General features: G+C 41.0%; 1 protein-coding gene across 1 annotated transcript in view; it reads right to left on the minus strand.

Moving 5' to 3' along the window:
• The window catches only part of LOC121613529 (protein-glutamine gamma-glutamyltransferase 5-like), a 21,597-nt gene continuing 4,450 nt past the window's right edge, over positions 1-17,147 (minus strand). Inside the window, exons 5-15 of the mRNA XM_041946967.1 lie at positions 13,745-13,873; positions 13,054-13,231; positions 12,749-12,884; positions 9,621-9,730; positions 7,537-7,652; positions 7,270-7,396; positions 6,885-7,195; positions 5,515-5,689; positions 5,240-5,403; positions 3,520-3,653; positions 1-2,514 (exon numbers count right to left, since the gene is read on the minus strand). Of these exons, the coding sequence (XP_041802901.1) occupies positions 2,367-2,514; positions 3,520-3,653; positions 5,240-5,403; positions 5,515-5,689; positions 6,885-7,195; positions 7,270-7,396; positions 7,537-7,652; positions 9,621-9,730; positions 12,749-12,884; positions 13,054-13,231; positions 13,745-13,873 (1,728 nt within the window). The 3' untranslated portion in view covers positions 1-2,366. The remainder of the gene's footprint in view (positions 2,515-3,519; positions 3,654-5,239; positions 5,404-5,514; positions 5,690-6,884; positions 7,196-7,269; positions 7,397-7,536; positions 7,653-9,620; positions 9,731-12,748; positions 12,885-13,053; positions 13,232-13,744; positions 13,874-17,147) is intronic.

Below are 17,147 nucleotides of genomic sequence, written 5' to 3' on the forward strand. Positions count from 1 at the left end.
CAATGCTAAACATTTTATTTGGGTCGCTGAAATATTCAATAAAACAGTGCAAACAACGATACAGTCCAGCTTACACAGCATTTGGTCTCTTATTTTGTTTTGCCACAAGGGGACACCTTCCACCAGCTCACTTAGCTTCAAAGACTGAATTTATGTAAAAGCAAGAATTCTTCTGTCACTGCAAGTTGAAGAAATAAACATATAAAAGATACAAAATTATGTATTTTAGAAGAGCGAAGATTTGCACTTTAGAGATGTGAATGTTTGCGGGTTGAAGCTCACAAAGAGACAAGCACTTACATGCTTGTTCCACCCAGGAACGGGAATAACATGTATGGAGAATTAATGGACTGACGTTTTTAATGCAGTTAAAGCTGCGAGTTTAGAAGACTTCAGGTTTAACCGGACCCTGAACACCCCTCATGAACAGAGAAAAGAGTTGTGTGTTTGTGTGTGCGTCAGGTTTAGCTGCATTTTTCTGTTAAGTAAACTGATGAGTTTGAACCTGAAATGTCACCACCAGTCTTAATGTACTGCTTATAATACCGCCGGGTCACATATTCTTAGATCAGTGTACACATGGCCAAAAAAGTGCATATAAGGTCGTTTATACATGGCGTCAGAGCTACACTTCCAGTCATCTGGAAATCACTGCAGCATACAAGCCTGCAGTTTAGCCTCTGTTTAGAATGATTACAGTGTTCAAGTGTACAATATCCTGCTGCTACCACATATCGCTGAAAAGCCAATGTGAAGGATCTTCATTTGTTATACGGATTCTGAAGACATCTATAACAGTGATCAGTATCAGCCTCAACATTCAGCATCAGCTTTTTCCGAATCGGAACAATTTTTGACATCTCTTTTCATCACTCCCTAAATCAGGAAATATCGTTATTGTTTTTAAGAATAAAAGGTTGTATAAATCAAGTTTTAAATGATATCTGGGTTTGTAAAAACCTTCGGTACATAGACAGAAATAAAACTGGAAAGTTTGGTGTACGTGTGGCTGAAGTGGAGATTTCTGGCTCAGAGTATGAGAAAAAAAATGGCCTTTAAAGATGTGTGTTGTGAGATTCCATCTATTTTTTTTTTTTAGACACAAAACAGAACAATACAAGTACACTAAACACTAAAATAAACACCTAAATGTGTATTTTAGATGTTTTCTCTCCGCTAGTCTGAAAGAATAGAAGCAAAATAGCCCAAAATCTAAAAATTGGCCGGTGCATACAAACTACTGTCTTTATCCAGAGCGTCTCCCCATAAACAACCACACACACTCACGTGTGTTGTTAAAAAAAAAATGTTAAAAAAAAAAAAAAATCATGTTGATAAGCAAATACCATTAATCGTGGTAAGTGACCAGTGTTGTATGCGGGCTACAGTAACATTTAGGGGTTTGAGGGATGATTCTGATGTTGTTTTCTCAGATTTGGGCAACATTATGGCAATGCTGTACAAAGCAAACAAGCACGAGCGCACGAGCAGACAGGTTGTGCACAAACCACATTATGTTCATCCAGACGATCTGAACGATGTCATTTTGTGGTAGAACGTCAAGTGAGTGCACCTGAATGTTGGTCATAATCCATCATTGTGCAGGAAAACTGTGCACATAACTACAGCAAGCAGAGCAGGTCAAAGTGGGAGCAGGAAGTGTGTCTGTAAACTATGACGGATGCTACGGCGGACAGCCAGGAGGTTTGTTTTCATCCCGCATGATCGTCTCACTCGTGTTTGTTTGTCGAATGAAAAGGCCAAAAGCAGAAAGCATCATGTGTGTCAAAGTCGGATACATTTTCTCCCTCTGTGCCACAGAGCTCCACTTGTTGTCCCACAACTTTTAAAAACTCATCACTGAGCCGCACTGTTGCAGTGTTGTACCTTCATTACCATGAACACACACACACACACACACCCAACCACACACTGGGTCACACATACACCCTCCTGCTGCCACAAACACTCACTATAGCACCAACATGTGTATTTATCTGAAAATAGCACCCAATAAATGCACTACATTTTCTAAAACCTGTCATGTTTCAGCTCTTTCTTATGAAAATAACTAAATGAAGTCAAAATAACTAAATGAAGTCAAAATAAAAATAAGCTTTCACCTCGTAAGCAAGAAGGAAAATCACAAGTGCAGACGCAGAAATAATGAAGTCAATAACTCCTGGAATGTAGCACCAAAGCAGATGCAGTGAGGGGTGCCTCACGCTTGCTACCTCCTGCTAGCAAAGATTTCTTCACACATAAACCGCTATAAAAATCCCGACATTTATGTGTCATGAAGAGTTCTAACTCTGACACATTGTTCCTGGGTAAATATGTGACTCTTACTCAGCGACACTGAGGATTTATGGCTTGACGTAGAAAGTGTAGGCGCTCTTGATGTCTCTGAAGAAGGAGCTGTTGAAGTCGATGGATACAGTCTTCTGTCCGGTCTTGTAGGGAACAAAGAAGAATTTGACACGTAATCGGGTGTTCGGTTTCATATCTGGGAGCCTGTGGGTAACACAAAGAGCAATGAGAAAATGTGCGGAGCAGAGTTTGGATTGGCAACTCCGCTTTTAATTTAAGCAATGCAGCAAAACGTCCCAGTTTCACGACTACGGCATCGGCCCACAAAACCCATCTGCCGCTGACAAGAATGTGTCCGTAGCACCAAGTATCGAAAACTCATGGATACCAAAGCTGGCGTCAAATGTCGCCTCAGTTCATGATCTTTGGATGCAACTGTTCCTGGTACACACATACACTTAACTAAGTTATATTCTTTTTTTCTATATTGGCACATTCCATTTTCATTGGTATATTTATTGTCCATTGGTATATTTTATTCTGTCGGTACATTTCACTGTGTATATTTTATTCTGCTTGTATATTTTATTCTGTTTGCACATTTCACTTCCATATTTTATTATTTATTGTTTAGTATATTTTATTGCCTTAGTATATTTTCATTCTGTTATATTTTTAATTGCTTTTACAAATATTTTTACTGCATGTTTATTTAATTTTATTGTAGTTATCTTAATTTTATTCTTTCTAATCTTCTTATCTTTCTTACTATCTGTTCCTAACATGGGGGTTGCAATGGAATGAAAATTTCATTGACATGCTCAATGACAATAAAGACTCTTGAATCTTGAATCTTCCTGATTTACGTCTAAATTTAGCATCTGCTTTTGTTGAGACAAAATTTAACATTTGGCTTCTTTGTTAAATGAAAAGGGGGTTTTGTTTGTTCATCTTTAGCAAAGTATGGTAGAGCAAAATTTTGTTGGTGTCACAATCCCAGGACACATAAACACACATAGACTTTCATTCATTTCATTCTGGAGTCTTTCCTGAACCATAATCACTATGACTGTGTTACAGGGACTTGTGTTTTGTCCCTAGAAAAGCTGGCAGACCCCTCACCATGAGTGGGCCTCTAGTGTTGGGACCCCACAAATGTAGAAAAACAAGCACACAGACACACACACAGTATCACACATACACACTCACGGGAATTCAAGTACGTCATGATATAGGCCACTTCCAGAGAGAGTCAGGGTGCACTTCTCCTGTATCGCATCGACCAGGTTCGTTAAAACCACTTCCCCCTTTGCCTCTTGGTTCAGTCTGACCGGCTCGAACACCTGGAACACACACATTTCTGATGAATCTTCAAATGTCAAAATCACTCAGCAAGGCAGCCAAACTGCAACCTGCTCAAACAACATTACCCATCATGCATTGAGACAAGAGAGGAAAAACAGAGAAAACAAGAAACTGCATCGTTTATAATGCGCAGTTTCATATTTTTGGCAGTGATGCTTGAACTCTACTGCCTCCCAAACTCTACCCATACAAGACAGAAAAAACCAAACTCGGTGAAATGCTTCCCTCAGGTGAACTTCTCGGAGGCTCAGGTGCTAAAGAGCAGGAATGTGCGGCAGGTTTGTGAGTGAGAGCAGACCCTGCAGCAGCACTCAGACTCAGCTCCCACAGGACTGAACACATTGCTCTTACATAACAATCCCACAGTGGAGAAAAAGTCATGGATGATTACAGCCTGCAGCCTGCAGGCTGTAATCACACAGACAGTAAAACGGCAAGAAAAAAAACAACTTCAACAACATTTTAACGAAATATTTTTTGTTGCTTTTGTTGCGAGCAGGGGTGGAAGATGGTGGATATAGACTTTTCTCAATCATGGCTGATCTATTTCAACATTGTCTGAAGCCAACGTTATGTTGCTTCCAACTTTGTCTGCAAACACTCATCGGGGCTGGACTGTTTAATTAACACATGAGAACCAATGAAAACCTCCAATTTAGTTCTACTGTTAAAGCTTATTTGTATGTTGATGGGTAAGGAGCTGCAAAGACTGTGTGACTGATTGTAAACAGCCAGCTAATGCCGTTTTTAGCCATGCTAGTGGCTCTACAGATGACAATGTTGGTCTTTACTATAGTAATACTGAAATATCTCAACTTTTCAATGGTTTGTCATGTAAGTCCGTACAGACGTTCATGGTCTCCAGAGGATGAAACCTCTTAGCAGGTTGACATTTTTGGATCGCCATGAAACTTCATACAAATATCCATGGTTTCAAGAACTTGGTGATGTCTGACCTTTAATCGAGCACCACAAGTAGGTCAAAATCTCATCTTTTGAAATATCTCGATTTTGTACAGACATTGATGGTTTCCAGAGGATGAATCCTAATAAATTTGAGTGTCTGTTTAGTGTCTCATTACTTTTCTTCTTGCGCCACCATAACATTTTTGGTTATGAGTCAAATATCTCAACAGCTATTGGATGAACTGAAATGAAATTTGGTGCACAAACTCATGTTCCCCTTGGGATGAACAGTAATAACTTTGGTGATCCTCTAACTTTTTATCTACCGCCACCCTCAGGTCAAAATTTCAATCAAAGCCTCAGATGTCCTTTGTGTTTAGGGCTAATGGAGGCTAGGACTTGTTAGCATGCAAGCAACTCTACAGTAAGATAGCATTAGCATGTTAGCATGAGCATGAAGTTAGCATTTAGCATGACTGGCTGTAAACTTTCAGTGCTGTCATATGTATTATTGTCATCATTATTTTGAGATTGTTTTTTTTCCCACTTAAAAATTAAAGTCTTTGAGTAAGAGAAGAGATGTTGATGCTGTCAAGTAATGTGACAGACAGCTGAACAGACGACAGACAGATCAACAGACAGAGGTTTTTCTACTGACGGTGATGGAGATGGGAGGGTCTTGCAGCACAATGTCATCCTCAGCCAGGTATATTTTATCCGGGTTCTGTTTGTCCGTGACTATGGCTGAAACCTTCATGCTGTCGCAGTCCAACATGTGTTTGTAGTAGGTCGAGAAGGGGACCAGGATTGGGATGGACAGCTCTTCAAGAGACAGTGGAAGAGAAAGTAGTTTTTTAACAACACACAACAAATTGCATGAAAACATACATTTGATGACTTAACCCTCACGGCGTTGAGACATGCATGAGTCACCTTTCCCAGGCTGCAGTGTGTCCTCCTTCACCTCGTGGTGGATGTTCACAGCTGGTGAGCCGTTGTAATTCATGGCTTGGATGCTGATGTTGACGGACAGCCGCCTGGCAACGCTGCTCTCACTGTGCAGCACTAGCTTCAGGCTCACATCCTTGCCGTTCATCGGCCTGGTCACCTGCAGCACCACGCAATGAGAAAAATAACACTGAGATAGAGATTTTACACAACTCATGCATGGAGATTTTCTGCTTACAGGGATATCACCCCTTCAAATCCTGTGAAAATCAGCACTACAAACAGTATTTACATCTGAACGATCATCTTAACCCTAAGACGCCTTTGGGAAAAGGAGCCCTTTTTTTCATGATGCAGATCCAAGAGCACTTCTGGAAACAAACAAACTCAAACTTGTTTTGTACCGTGAGACAGTTGATTTGTTTATGCCTACAGCCACTGCAGTGCCAATATCCTGCAGCACCATCCAGAAAGGTGTTCCTTATTCGGGTGTGTTCACATCCATAAACAAGCACAAACACTCACATAATTACTGGTAAGATTATTTTTACAGTAGTTACTTTCACTAAATCGGAGTTAGATGTGGAGGTTAATATTAGTCCTCCTCCGGTCTTTTCGGCTGACTTCCTGTGTGTCAAAGAATTGACTCTGTTAATAAAATAGTTAGTTTCTAAAGATCTGAACGGTTTAGGGCCGGCATACATTTCTGATCTGCTGCTCTGTTATAAACCATCTGGACCTCGCAGATGTTTTGGGTTTTAGGTCTGCTTACTGTCCTCAGAGTCCAAACGAAACATGGGACACTCTAATGTCATCTTCTGTTTTGCCTTTATGTCTTTTGTAAAGCACTTTTAACTGCTTTGTTGTTGAAAGGTAGATCTAATCTAACATCTCTTTTTTTTCTTCCATTATCTTTTTGGTTGTTGCTGTAATTAGTTTCTTCTTTCTCTTTTTTTGAAAGAACTTCAGGGCAAACGTTGGCCTGGCGCACGTTGGCTTCATTATCTGTGGTCTGTTATCATTGTGTGTCATCTGTTGTCATTGTATGGACATCGATGTGTTTTGTTTTGTGTGCAGGTGCTTCGATCTGTTTGCCGTGAAGGATGATTCACGACATGGCGGGTGCAAAAGAACCAAATTTGATATTCTCCGAGTTAATTTTTGTGCCTTTACCAGAAGACCGAGGTGGCTGGAAATGAGGGGAGAGACGGTGGAAACGGCAACAACGGTTCCCAGGAGGACTCGAACTTGTGCTCAAGTTTTATTTTAAACTGGCATTTGTAGCAGCCAAAAAGAGAAACATACTGTTCAATAACTCTAAAGGGAACTTTGGGAGTGAAGTTTGTGGGATGTACCTCTTGGAATCGTATGGATATTTCAAGCGGTTGTTGGATGTTTTCTGGGGTTGCTTCATCTGTACTTTCTGTGGTCTCATGTCCCTCGTTCCCCTCTCCATTCTCCACCGTCTCCTCTGTCTCTGCATTCTCCTCCGTCTCCCCCGTCTCTCCGTTCTCCTCCGTCTCCTCATTCTCCTCCGTCTCCTCCGTCTCTCCATTCTCCACCGTCTCTTCATTCTCCTCCGTCTCCTCCGTTTCTTCATCCTCGTCAACTCTGGAGTAGTCTCTGGTGCAGGCGTATATAAAGACAGACCTCTCCTTGTCGGATCCTGTAAGGTTTGTAGTTCAGTCAGTTTCCATGAACAGCTGACGTCTGGGTTAGCTGTTGGTCAGGTGAACTCACCCTCTCTGTGTTTGTAGGTGTCGGTGATGTTCAGCCTCTTTTTGGAGCCGATGGACTTGGTGGAGATGTTCTGACCGACCCTCTTAGTGTCGGACCAGATCTTCACCAGTGAGCCGTCAGCTTTGACCTGACAGGACACACAAACACAGACCACAGAAACAACAAGAAACAGAAACAACCGGTTAAACAAAACCAGGAATAAAACCCTTTTGAAGCTTAGAGTTGATGTTATGTCAATGAGGTTAGGCTCAAGCTCTGCTCACTGACCAGCCAGTCAACACAGTCGGCATTGACCTCGGCGTAGACAAATGGGACGTCATATTTGAGGTCTGTTTGTCCATTCAGGATGGCTTTGACCGGGGCCGGACCGCAGCAGTAAACCCCTACAGGAGGAGAGACCATGAAGATCATGACATGGGGCCAGAAACCTCCCAATGGTGTTTTTTCATGCTCATTTGTTAATAATGTGAGTTGAAGCCACGATCTGTAAAACTCAAAAATGGTGCCATTTGTGATTTCATCTCCTAAGACATATGGGCATCTCAGGCTGGGCGATGAATCCAATTTCATTTTCAGTTTTCAACACAAAACAAATGATTGGAGCAACCAAAAAGGACAAGAGTCACGTTTCAATAATCCTTTCTCACGTTTCATGTACCACATAAAAAACGGCATTATAATATACACTCACCGGCCACTTTATTAGGTACACCTGTCCAACTGCTCGTTAACATAAATTTCTAATCAGCCAATCACATGGCAGCAACTCAATGCATTTAGGCATGTAGACATGGTTGGGACGATCTGCTGCATTTCAAACCAACCATCAGAATGGGGAAGAAAGGTGATTTAAGTGACTTTGAACGTGGCATGGTTGTTGGTGCCGGACAGGCTGGTCTGAGTATTTCAGAAACTGCTGATCTACTGGGATTTTCACGGACAACCACCTCCAGGGTTTACAGAGAATGGTCCGAAAAAGAGAAAATATCTAGTGAGCGGCAGTTCTGTGGGTGAAAATGCCTGAAAGTGCCACTCCTGTCAGCTAAGAACAGGAAACAGGCTACAATTCACACAGGCTCACCAAAATTGGACAATAGAAGATTGGAAAAACGTTGCCTGGTCTGATGAGTCTCGATTTCTGCTGCAACATTCAGATGGTAGGGTCAGAATTTGGAAAGCATGAAACATGAAAGCATGGATCCATCCTGCCTTGTATCAATGGTTCAGGCTGGTGGTGGTGGTGTAATGGTGTGGGGGATATTTTCTGGGTACACTTTGGGCCCCTTAGTACCAATTGAGCATCGTTTCAATGCCACAGCCTAACTGAGTATTGTTGCTGACCATGTCCATCCCTCTATGACCACAGTGTACCCATCTTCTGATGGCCACTTCCAGCAGGATAACGCACTGTGATGGAATTTTTACATGTTTCTATACTTTTCTATTTTGATTTCCTAGTTTATATAGTTGATCTGTAGTCTTCGCTGTTTTACTGTTATATTGACTAGAGGATGTCCTGGTGGATTAGCTGTGGTTTGTTTGGCTCTCTACAGGCAGACTGGGAAAATTTTCCACAACACGCACCATGTCATAAAGCTCGAATCATCTCAGATTAGTTTCTTGAACATGACAATGAGTTCACTGTACTCAAATGGCCTCCACAGTAACCAGAAATCAATCCAATAGAGCACCTTTGGGATGTAATGGAACGGGAGATTTGCATCATGGATGTGCTGCCAACAAATCTGCAGCAACTGAGTGATGCTATCATATCAATATGGACCAAACTCTCTGAGGAATGTTTCCAGCACCTTGTTGCCACGAAGGATTAAGGCAGTTCTGAAGGCAAAAGGGGGTCCAACCCAGTACTAGCAAGGTGTACCTAATAAAGTGGCCGGTGAGTGTACATCACATATTAAATAAGTATTTGGACTGATTGTTTATTCTAACTTGATATTATTACACATCATTATTATTATATGGCATTTATTAAGTTGTTTTTCAGTTGTGTTTATTCTTTTTAAAGTTCAATGAGTGCATGATCCTTTTATCTCTAGACAAACCTTAATCAGAACATTTTTAACATATGTAGAACATTTCTTTACTTTTCTTTCTGATGTGGCTCTATGGCTCGAATATGTTTGAAGATAATTCTGATGTTTAGTGCAAAAATGTCTATATTCTCCTAAATCCTCGTTTGGATGGCATTAGATCTGTTGAGCGACACACTCAATGAAATCTAAGAGTAGAAAGAGGTCAGCATGTACAATGAGGACAAGAAACAAGGCCATCAGAGCAGGGAGGAACATGTGTCCCAGTTAAAGTTTACGGAGATAAACGAGGGTCTGTACCGTCGCTCTTCTCCTGTGGTGTTGGATCCAGAACTTGCCAGCCATCGTACTTGCCATCTTCTGCCAGGTCTGGCCGCCTCATCCAGCCCTCCACCCACACGTGGTAGTTCCTGAGACACAACACAACGTTCAGATTCTGCAGCAGCACAGCACACGGACACTCACGGAGCTCATTCATTAATGCATCACAGTGACGTCTTTCACAGTGACAACACAACACACCGAACATCACTTCTTCGCACATCCAGCAAACTAGACGTTTTTCGGCCAAGTGAGGAGCTCTCTGAGAGGAACGCGACCTGTATAAAGCTCCAGAAAGCAGCGTGAAGCTGCAGCTTCAGGTGTCTGTAGGTGTCAGGTGTCAAATGTCTGTAGGTTCATTATAAAAATGCTGCTTATAGCCACTTCACAATGTGCATTGACACATTGTGGAAGACAGCTGAAATAACAGAAATCTGGTCAGAAATCTTGTTCTGCCCATAATAAAACTCTTCATCCTTCAAACTGGAATTCTGCAGCACTCGACTCAGATGCTCTTTGTTTTGTCAAAACACGAAGTTATCAGTTCTTATACGTCTCAACAGACCACAGGGCGTTACTCTTTGGCTCATGTTTCTAGGTATACTGTACACTGTAAAAGGCTCACAGAGGCCTGCAATACAAGCTGGAGACATTTCGAAAGGCCCGTGTTTCACGAACATTAAGTGAGTATTGTGACGTGTTGGAAAAGTACCAGAAATACTGTTTAAAGCATCACGGACATTTTAATCCTTCGCCACAATGGACAGTAATAACTTTCTTTATTGGCAGGTCAGCTGGGTGTGAGGACTTCAAGAGAATCACCGCACCCAAACAAGACTAATGTGCATGTTAATTACTTTTACTTTGGAAAAGTAATTAACAGCACAGCAAGTCCTGACATGTTGGTTTGATTTTTGGCTAAAGAACGTGTTTCATCACACCTCCCTACTCTGGTCTGACCTTACAAAAACTGCTAACTCATTTATTTCAGGGACACTGGCACACTGCTCTGGTTTGTTTGGTTTTCTTTTTTGCGTCAGATCAAAATTATTTACTCACCTTTAAGGCGCGGCACCTGTCTGGAAAGTATGTTACACACCTGTGGGAATTAACCACACTGTGTGCCAATTTTGAGGAATTAAACTGTGAGCGAGTTCAAACCTTGACACCATCAATCTGCTTATTGTTGCCATCGTAAGTTCAAAATATCTATTTGCTGAATCTTTGCAGCAGCTCTTATAAATATTTTTTATGGATCACACGAATGCTTTTACGGGAAAAGCTCATTTGATGTGATGAACAGAATTATCAGCTGAGCTCTGTGGAGTGTTTTAGTGCCTTTCAGCTCATTTTTGTCTTCACTCTCATCGCTCTCATGGTGTCATTTCCAGCTTTCCACAGTCAAAGTGGCTGCTGGGTTCTAACTCCTACCAGCCACTCATAGGTTTTACCAGCCAATATTTAAAACAGTACTTTTGCCAAATCTCTCCCATAAAAGAAGTATTAATTTCATATCGATTCATTAATGGTTATCTATTTTTAATTAGTAGAATTATTTAAAGTCAGAACTTTCTCAGTCTTTAAACTTGAACAAACTCAATACTTTGCATATCTGACATGAATAAAATGAAAATAAACAAACCAGAGCAGGATGCCAGTTTCCCTGAAGCAAACGTGTTTGTCAGTTTTTATGAGGTCAGATCAGAATAGAGAGGTGTGATGAGACACATTCTCTGGCCAAAAATCATGCCAATGTCAGTACCTGCTGCACATAAAAGGCTTGAAATCCCATTTTCTATTGCTGTTTTCCAGTGTGGTACATATGTAATACATATTAATGTTATTGTTTGGGTGTGGTGAGTCTCTTTAAGTCATCACACCCAAGAAAGTAATTACTGTTAGGTTTGCGGCACGTGAGAACATAATACTAAAGCACACACACAAACCTTGCTTATCTTATTTTGTATTATCCTGTCTTCAGCAGCAGAACAGTTGAACTGGTTCGATGGGCTCGATGAGCTGCTGTCTTTCTCCTCTCTACTGCCTTCAGGCTCACTACGCTCACATGATTGACTGGTAACGGCGGTGAAGGTCATTCGATGTCAACCCGGCCCAATGAGCAACCTGCTCACAATGGCCAGTCTGACCATGCACCTGATGTTGAAGTTGACTTTTTCACCGAAAGATTATGTGTGTGAAGTGTTACCTTCCAAAAGCAATTACACTAAAAAAAAAGATGTCCATAGTCCTGTGATTCTGTGCAAAAATTACGTCTAGCGTTTATCTGAATTTGACTTTAGGCTTCAGCAGTCTGACTCGGGTGATGATGCCTATGTGTCAAACTCAGACTGCTGAGGCCTTAAATGAGCTTCAGCTGAACTTTACAATGCATTTATGCACAGAACGAGGACTGTAGGACTGTCACTGGGAGGGGGTATTTTCAGGAGGAATGATTACAACAACCAACTCTGTCAATGTACATATGACATGTGACTACTATGTCCAAAAAACAATTTAAAACTTGGTTTGTTTGTTGTCACTGATTAAGATGTATTTAAAGGTCACCGTTACTGGAGTAAAGGCCAGTAAAAATATTCATTATATGGTGTCATGTTTAGCCTCTGTGCCTCTCAAAATTAAATCATATAAAAACAATGAATTCAAATCACTTAACATTCAAAAATAGCATGAAAATCTACCTGTGTTTGAATTCAACACATCTAGAAGTCACTGCATTCCACCTGAATGAAACGACTGGATGGTCTACCTGCCTCTCTACCCATGTACCTGTCTATCCACGTGCACTCTGTCTGTGCACTCAATAACACAAGAATGGCAAAATTTCCCACTGCTAACATGCTAAATTGACAGTTTTGACTACTAACAATAACCATGTTTTGCATTCATTATGATAGCATAATGTTACGTTGACAGGTGACTGTAATGTTTTGTATATATGGTTTCATGGCGATATATCGCTCACTGTGTATATAAGGAAACATTCTGACGACTGTAAGTTAGCTGAAAACGCTTTTTGCATTGAAGCTCACACCGATCTGCTCCTCGCCATCTGCGCATTGACAAAGCAAGAAATCGTAGCCTCTCACCAAACACTGTCATGGCTTGGTTTCTCTCTGACGCCATAGTCTGCGTGGTACACGTCAATGGTCAGATTCCTGTTGTTGTCGTGCGCTGACTGAAAGTTGGTGACCACACGGCAGGGGATGCCCAGCAGGCGCATCACTGGAACCAAACAGAAACACTGGAGTCATCCACATATGTTCAAATCAGCATGTAATGAAACAAATAATCAATTATCAAAAATGTTGCCGTTTAAGTTTCTGAAAAGTGACAAATAGATTATTTGAGTAATTGTTTCAGAACCAATATTTATCCTGAGAGATGTTGCTACCTGAGCACATCACACCAGCGAACACCCAGCACTGCCCATACTTGACCGGACGGCAGTCTGTTTCAAGCCACTGCTTAAGGATTTCATGACTGCCACTCCAGTGGGAAGGTGAGACCCCGCCAAAATACGGACCGCCCCAGCGTCCCGTCAAGACACCGTGGTCATCCTCACTGTTGATCTGGAAGAAATCAGACAAACAAGGAAATCCTCATCCCCATCATTTTTTCCTCAAAAAACAACTTTATTCTTGGACTCCACAGACTCTGTCACATCAGAAACATTTGCCAAGTCCTTAGATTTTGAAAACTACGCCATTACATCAGCTCTCTTCTTCTTCAAGTCTTTACTGGCATATTTGCAAACATTTGGACAACATTACTGCCACTAACTGTCAATACGTGGAACTGCAAAAAAAAAGCAAACAAAGAGCCAAACACTCATGTCAGCATGCTAACAATGCAAGGAAAATGCTAACATTCTGTTTACCATGCTTACCATCTTAGTTTATCAGGTTAGCAGGCTAACATTTTCAATTTAGTACTGAACACTCAAGCTGTCTGCAGTTCAAAAATGGTATTACTCTGCATCACTTGCTGGATTTGGGTCAAAATGTCAGCCCATAAATGTCAATACTGCATTGCTGCTAGTTTTTACAGACGTATCTTTAAAAACCACACAGAAGACGTCCTACCATGGCGCTGATCACGCGGCTCACGTAGATGGGGTTGCAGCGAGCAGAAACATCATCAGCTGGGTCATCCTTGTGTTTGTGGTTGAGGTCCAATATCTTCGTGCAAATGTTCACCATGCTGTCCTCAAACTGGAAACAGGAAAAATTGAAAATGAATGTAGTTTTATTCATAGCAATACAGTGGCAGTTAACTGCCAAAAGGAATAGTATTTCAACTTTAAAAGAGACGTCATCTACTGCTCACAGCTCACAGCTGTATTCATACTTGCAATTGCGTGTCCGAGATGATAGTAAGATAAAGCTTAATTTAAGCAAATACTGGACATGAAGATTTGAATTTCAAACAAAATCGCAAATTTGAGTAACTGAACAACTAATCGCAAAATTAATTTAAATTCAAATTCAAGTGACAAAATTTCAAATTCAGATGTTACAATTCAATTCAATTTAAAACTGAACATACAGGACACCGAGTGTCAGCCTGAATGCTGAATACTGGGCAACTGAATTTGTAAATTCTAAAGAATATGTATGCTTGTGATCGGAAGGTCGCCGGTTCGATTCCCCCACTGGACTGGCAGAAAAATTTGGGTGTGGTGGAGTATCCCCTCCATTAGCCAGCTGATGTGCCCTTGAGCAAGGCACTTCATTTATGCTCCCCTGGGCGCCTGATGCGGCAGCCCACTGCTCCTGTGTGATTCACTGCTGTTGGTGTGTGTTTCAAACAGTGATGGGTGAAATACAGAGAAGTAATTTCCCAGTTTGGGACCAATAAAGTAAATAAATGTCATGACCCGTGCCATGCACACCGGTTTTGTTTAGTTTTCCTCTTGTTGATCCTTGCCATTGCCTCATTTACTTAGTGTTGTCTCAGTCATGCCATGTTTTATGTAAGAGAGTTTTTGTATTGTCTTAGTCTCTACCCTTTCCCCATCGTGTTTGTGTTTTGTTAAGTTTCCCATTGTGTCTTGTCTTTGCCTGGTTTTTGTTACATCCTGTTTTATTTTGAAGGTTCTTGTTATGTGTCTTTGGTTTACTTTACTTCCTGTGTTTTCCCTCCCATGTGATTGTCTAATGTGTTTCACCTGTGTGTCATTAGTGTTCCTCCCTTGTGTATTTAAGTCCGTGTCTTTCCCACAGTCCTTGGCGGGTCATTGTCTGTGATACCTTGCTGTCTATGTTCCTCACCATAGTCATAGTCATAGTCATAGTCATAGTCAAAGTCTGTGTCATTGTCATAGTTCTAGCCATAGTCCCTTAGTGAGTGTTTGTCATGTTTCATGTAAGTGTTTCTTGTTGCGTTACCTTAGTTCATATCCGTGTTTCTGTTCAGGTCTGAGTTGTTCCTTGTTTCGTCTTTGTCTTTTGTTTTCCACAGTTCTAGTTAGTTTATCGCCTTGTTCTTGTCTTTGTTCATGTCTTGTTTTATGTAGAGTCCCTGTCCTTAGTGTTGTCTGCGCTTCCCTTGTTAGTTTAAGTTCCATGCCATGTTCCTTTCATGAGTGTCATTTGTTTGTAAAGTTTATCATTTAGTTTCTTCGTAGCCGATTTGTTCTCCTTGCTAAGAGCGATTTTCTGTTACATTACTTTTGTTATTTAGATTCTTGTTCTTCCGTTTGCTAGTAATGAATTTTGAGTTGTTAGTTTTTCATATCTAGTTCTTTCAGTTGGTCAGTTGCGTTTTCATAGCTTTTGTGTTTTCCTCCTTCAGGAGCGTTTTCTGTTTATTTTATACCCTGATAGTTTGTTCCTGTCGTGTCTATGTCTTTAGTCCTGCCCCAGTTTATGTAATTGAGTTTCTAGTCTTTTCTTGTTATAGTTCCACCACGTTTTGTGTTAGAGTTCTTGTGCTGTCTAATCCATGCCCCGTTGTGTTTTGTGTTAGTGTATTTCTATTGCTCAGTTTTTCCTGGGGTTGCATTGTTGTATGTATAGCCCTTGTCCCTAGAGTGTGTGTTAATTAGTTTCCTTAGTTGTAGATTTCCGTTGTGTCTCAAATGTATTAATTTAAATCTAGTGCATCCCTTGGTTGGTCAATGAGTCCTTCCATGTCGTGAGTGGTTTTCCTTGTCTTGTCTTTGTTCATGTCCATGCCACGTTTCATGTAAGTGTTATCTAGTCTTGTCTGTGTTACCTTGCCATGTCATGTACCTTGTGAATGTTTTACAAGTGTTGTCTTTGCTCATTAACCACGCCAAGTATCAAGAAAGTGTGACCATCGTCTTTTAGTGTTTATGTTCCCCGTTGTGTCTGCATCTGGGTTCTATCCCTCACAGTTCCCCGTAAATCCCCCCTTCCTGACAATAAAATGGTTTAATTTAATTAACTGGTTTAATTAGATTTCCACAGAAAACATTCATTGGTGATTACATTCTAATATAAATTTGACTGAGGTATTCAATCCCTTTTAAGCTTAAAATCTTTATGACCATTATTTGCTTCGATAAAACTCTTCACAGGATGACCAAACGGTCATTCCATCATGATGGCGAGGCCTTGTGTTGAAGGGGATGAAGGTCGCAAATGTGATGAGCACCCCTATCTGTACCACAAACATGAGGTAGTACTGTATTTTCTCAAATAAAAACCAGCAGTCAAATAAAAGGCAGGTCTCAAATAATTGCCGGGGGCGTGGTTGACACGAACAAATAAAAGCCGGGACTTTAATAGAGGCTGGGGGAAAAAAAAACAAGGGTGGATGTACTGTTGTGCTCAATAAATTCAACAATCTAATCATGCTATTTTCAACTCCTTGTTGTTCTGGATTACTCACCTAAAATGTGTCTGATTTTAGTCCCTGTGGGTATTAACGTAAGGTTTGTACTGATATGAGCAATTATACTTACCAAACAGAGAGAATTAAAAAATAAAGACCTGCTCTAATACAAGCCTGCTTCAAATAGAGGCCTGTTACCTTCTGCAGTTGTGGCAGATAAGAATTGGAGAAATATGGTAATAATACTTAATATATGTTTATTTTATCATGCAAGTATGATATGCACCCCTGGCCATGAAATGATCAAAACTGTGCATCACATTTAACATCGGTAAGTATGTGTGTGCATGAATGTGTAGTGAGGTATAGCACCTGACACATTTAAGTAGTGCTTGTGAACGCACCTCCAGACTCCACTCCTCAGTAGCCACTCCCTTAATTACAGCCAGCCTATATAAGGGATGCGTGAGCACATGCTCCTTCTTTTTGGCTGCTCTTTGCTGCACTGGTAGGTACAGGAGCCTTTTTCAGTTTAGTTGTCACGTTTTACTTCTTCCCTGCACTTTTATTTTAAACCCCCCTTTTTTCCTCTCAGTAAGGCTGAAGGTAGCAGTGGTGTCTGAGCCCTCTCCCTGCTGTAGTGGTCTGGTAATATAGGTGGTAAGTAGGGTTATGCTTTTAAAACTT

Source organism: Chelmon rostratus, chromosome 2 (genome assembly GCF_017976325.1).
Source record: "Chelmon rostratus isolate fCheRos1 chromosome 2, fCheRos1.pri, whole genome shotgun sequence".
NCBI classification, from domain to species: Eukaryota; Metazoa; Chordata; class Actinopteri; order Chaetodontiformes; family Chaetodontidae; genus Chelmon; species Chelmon rostratus.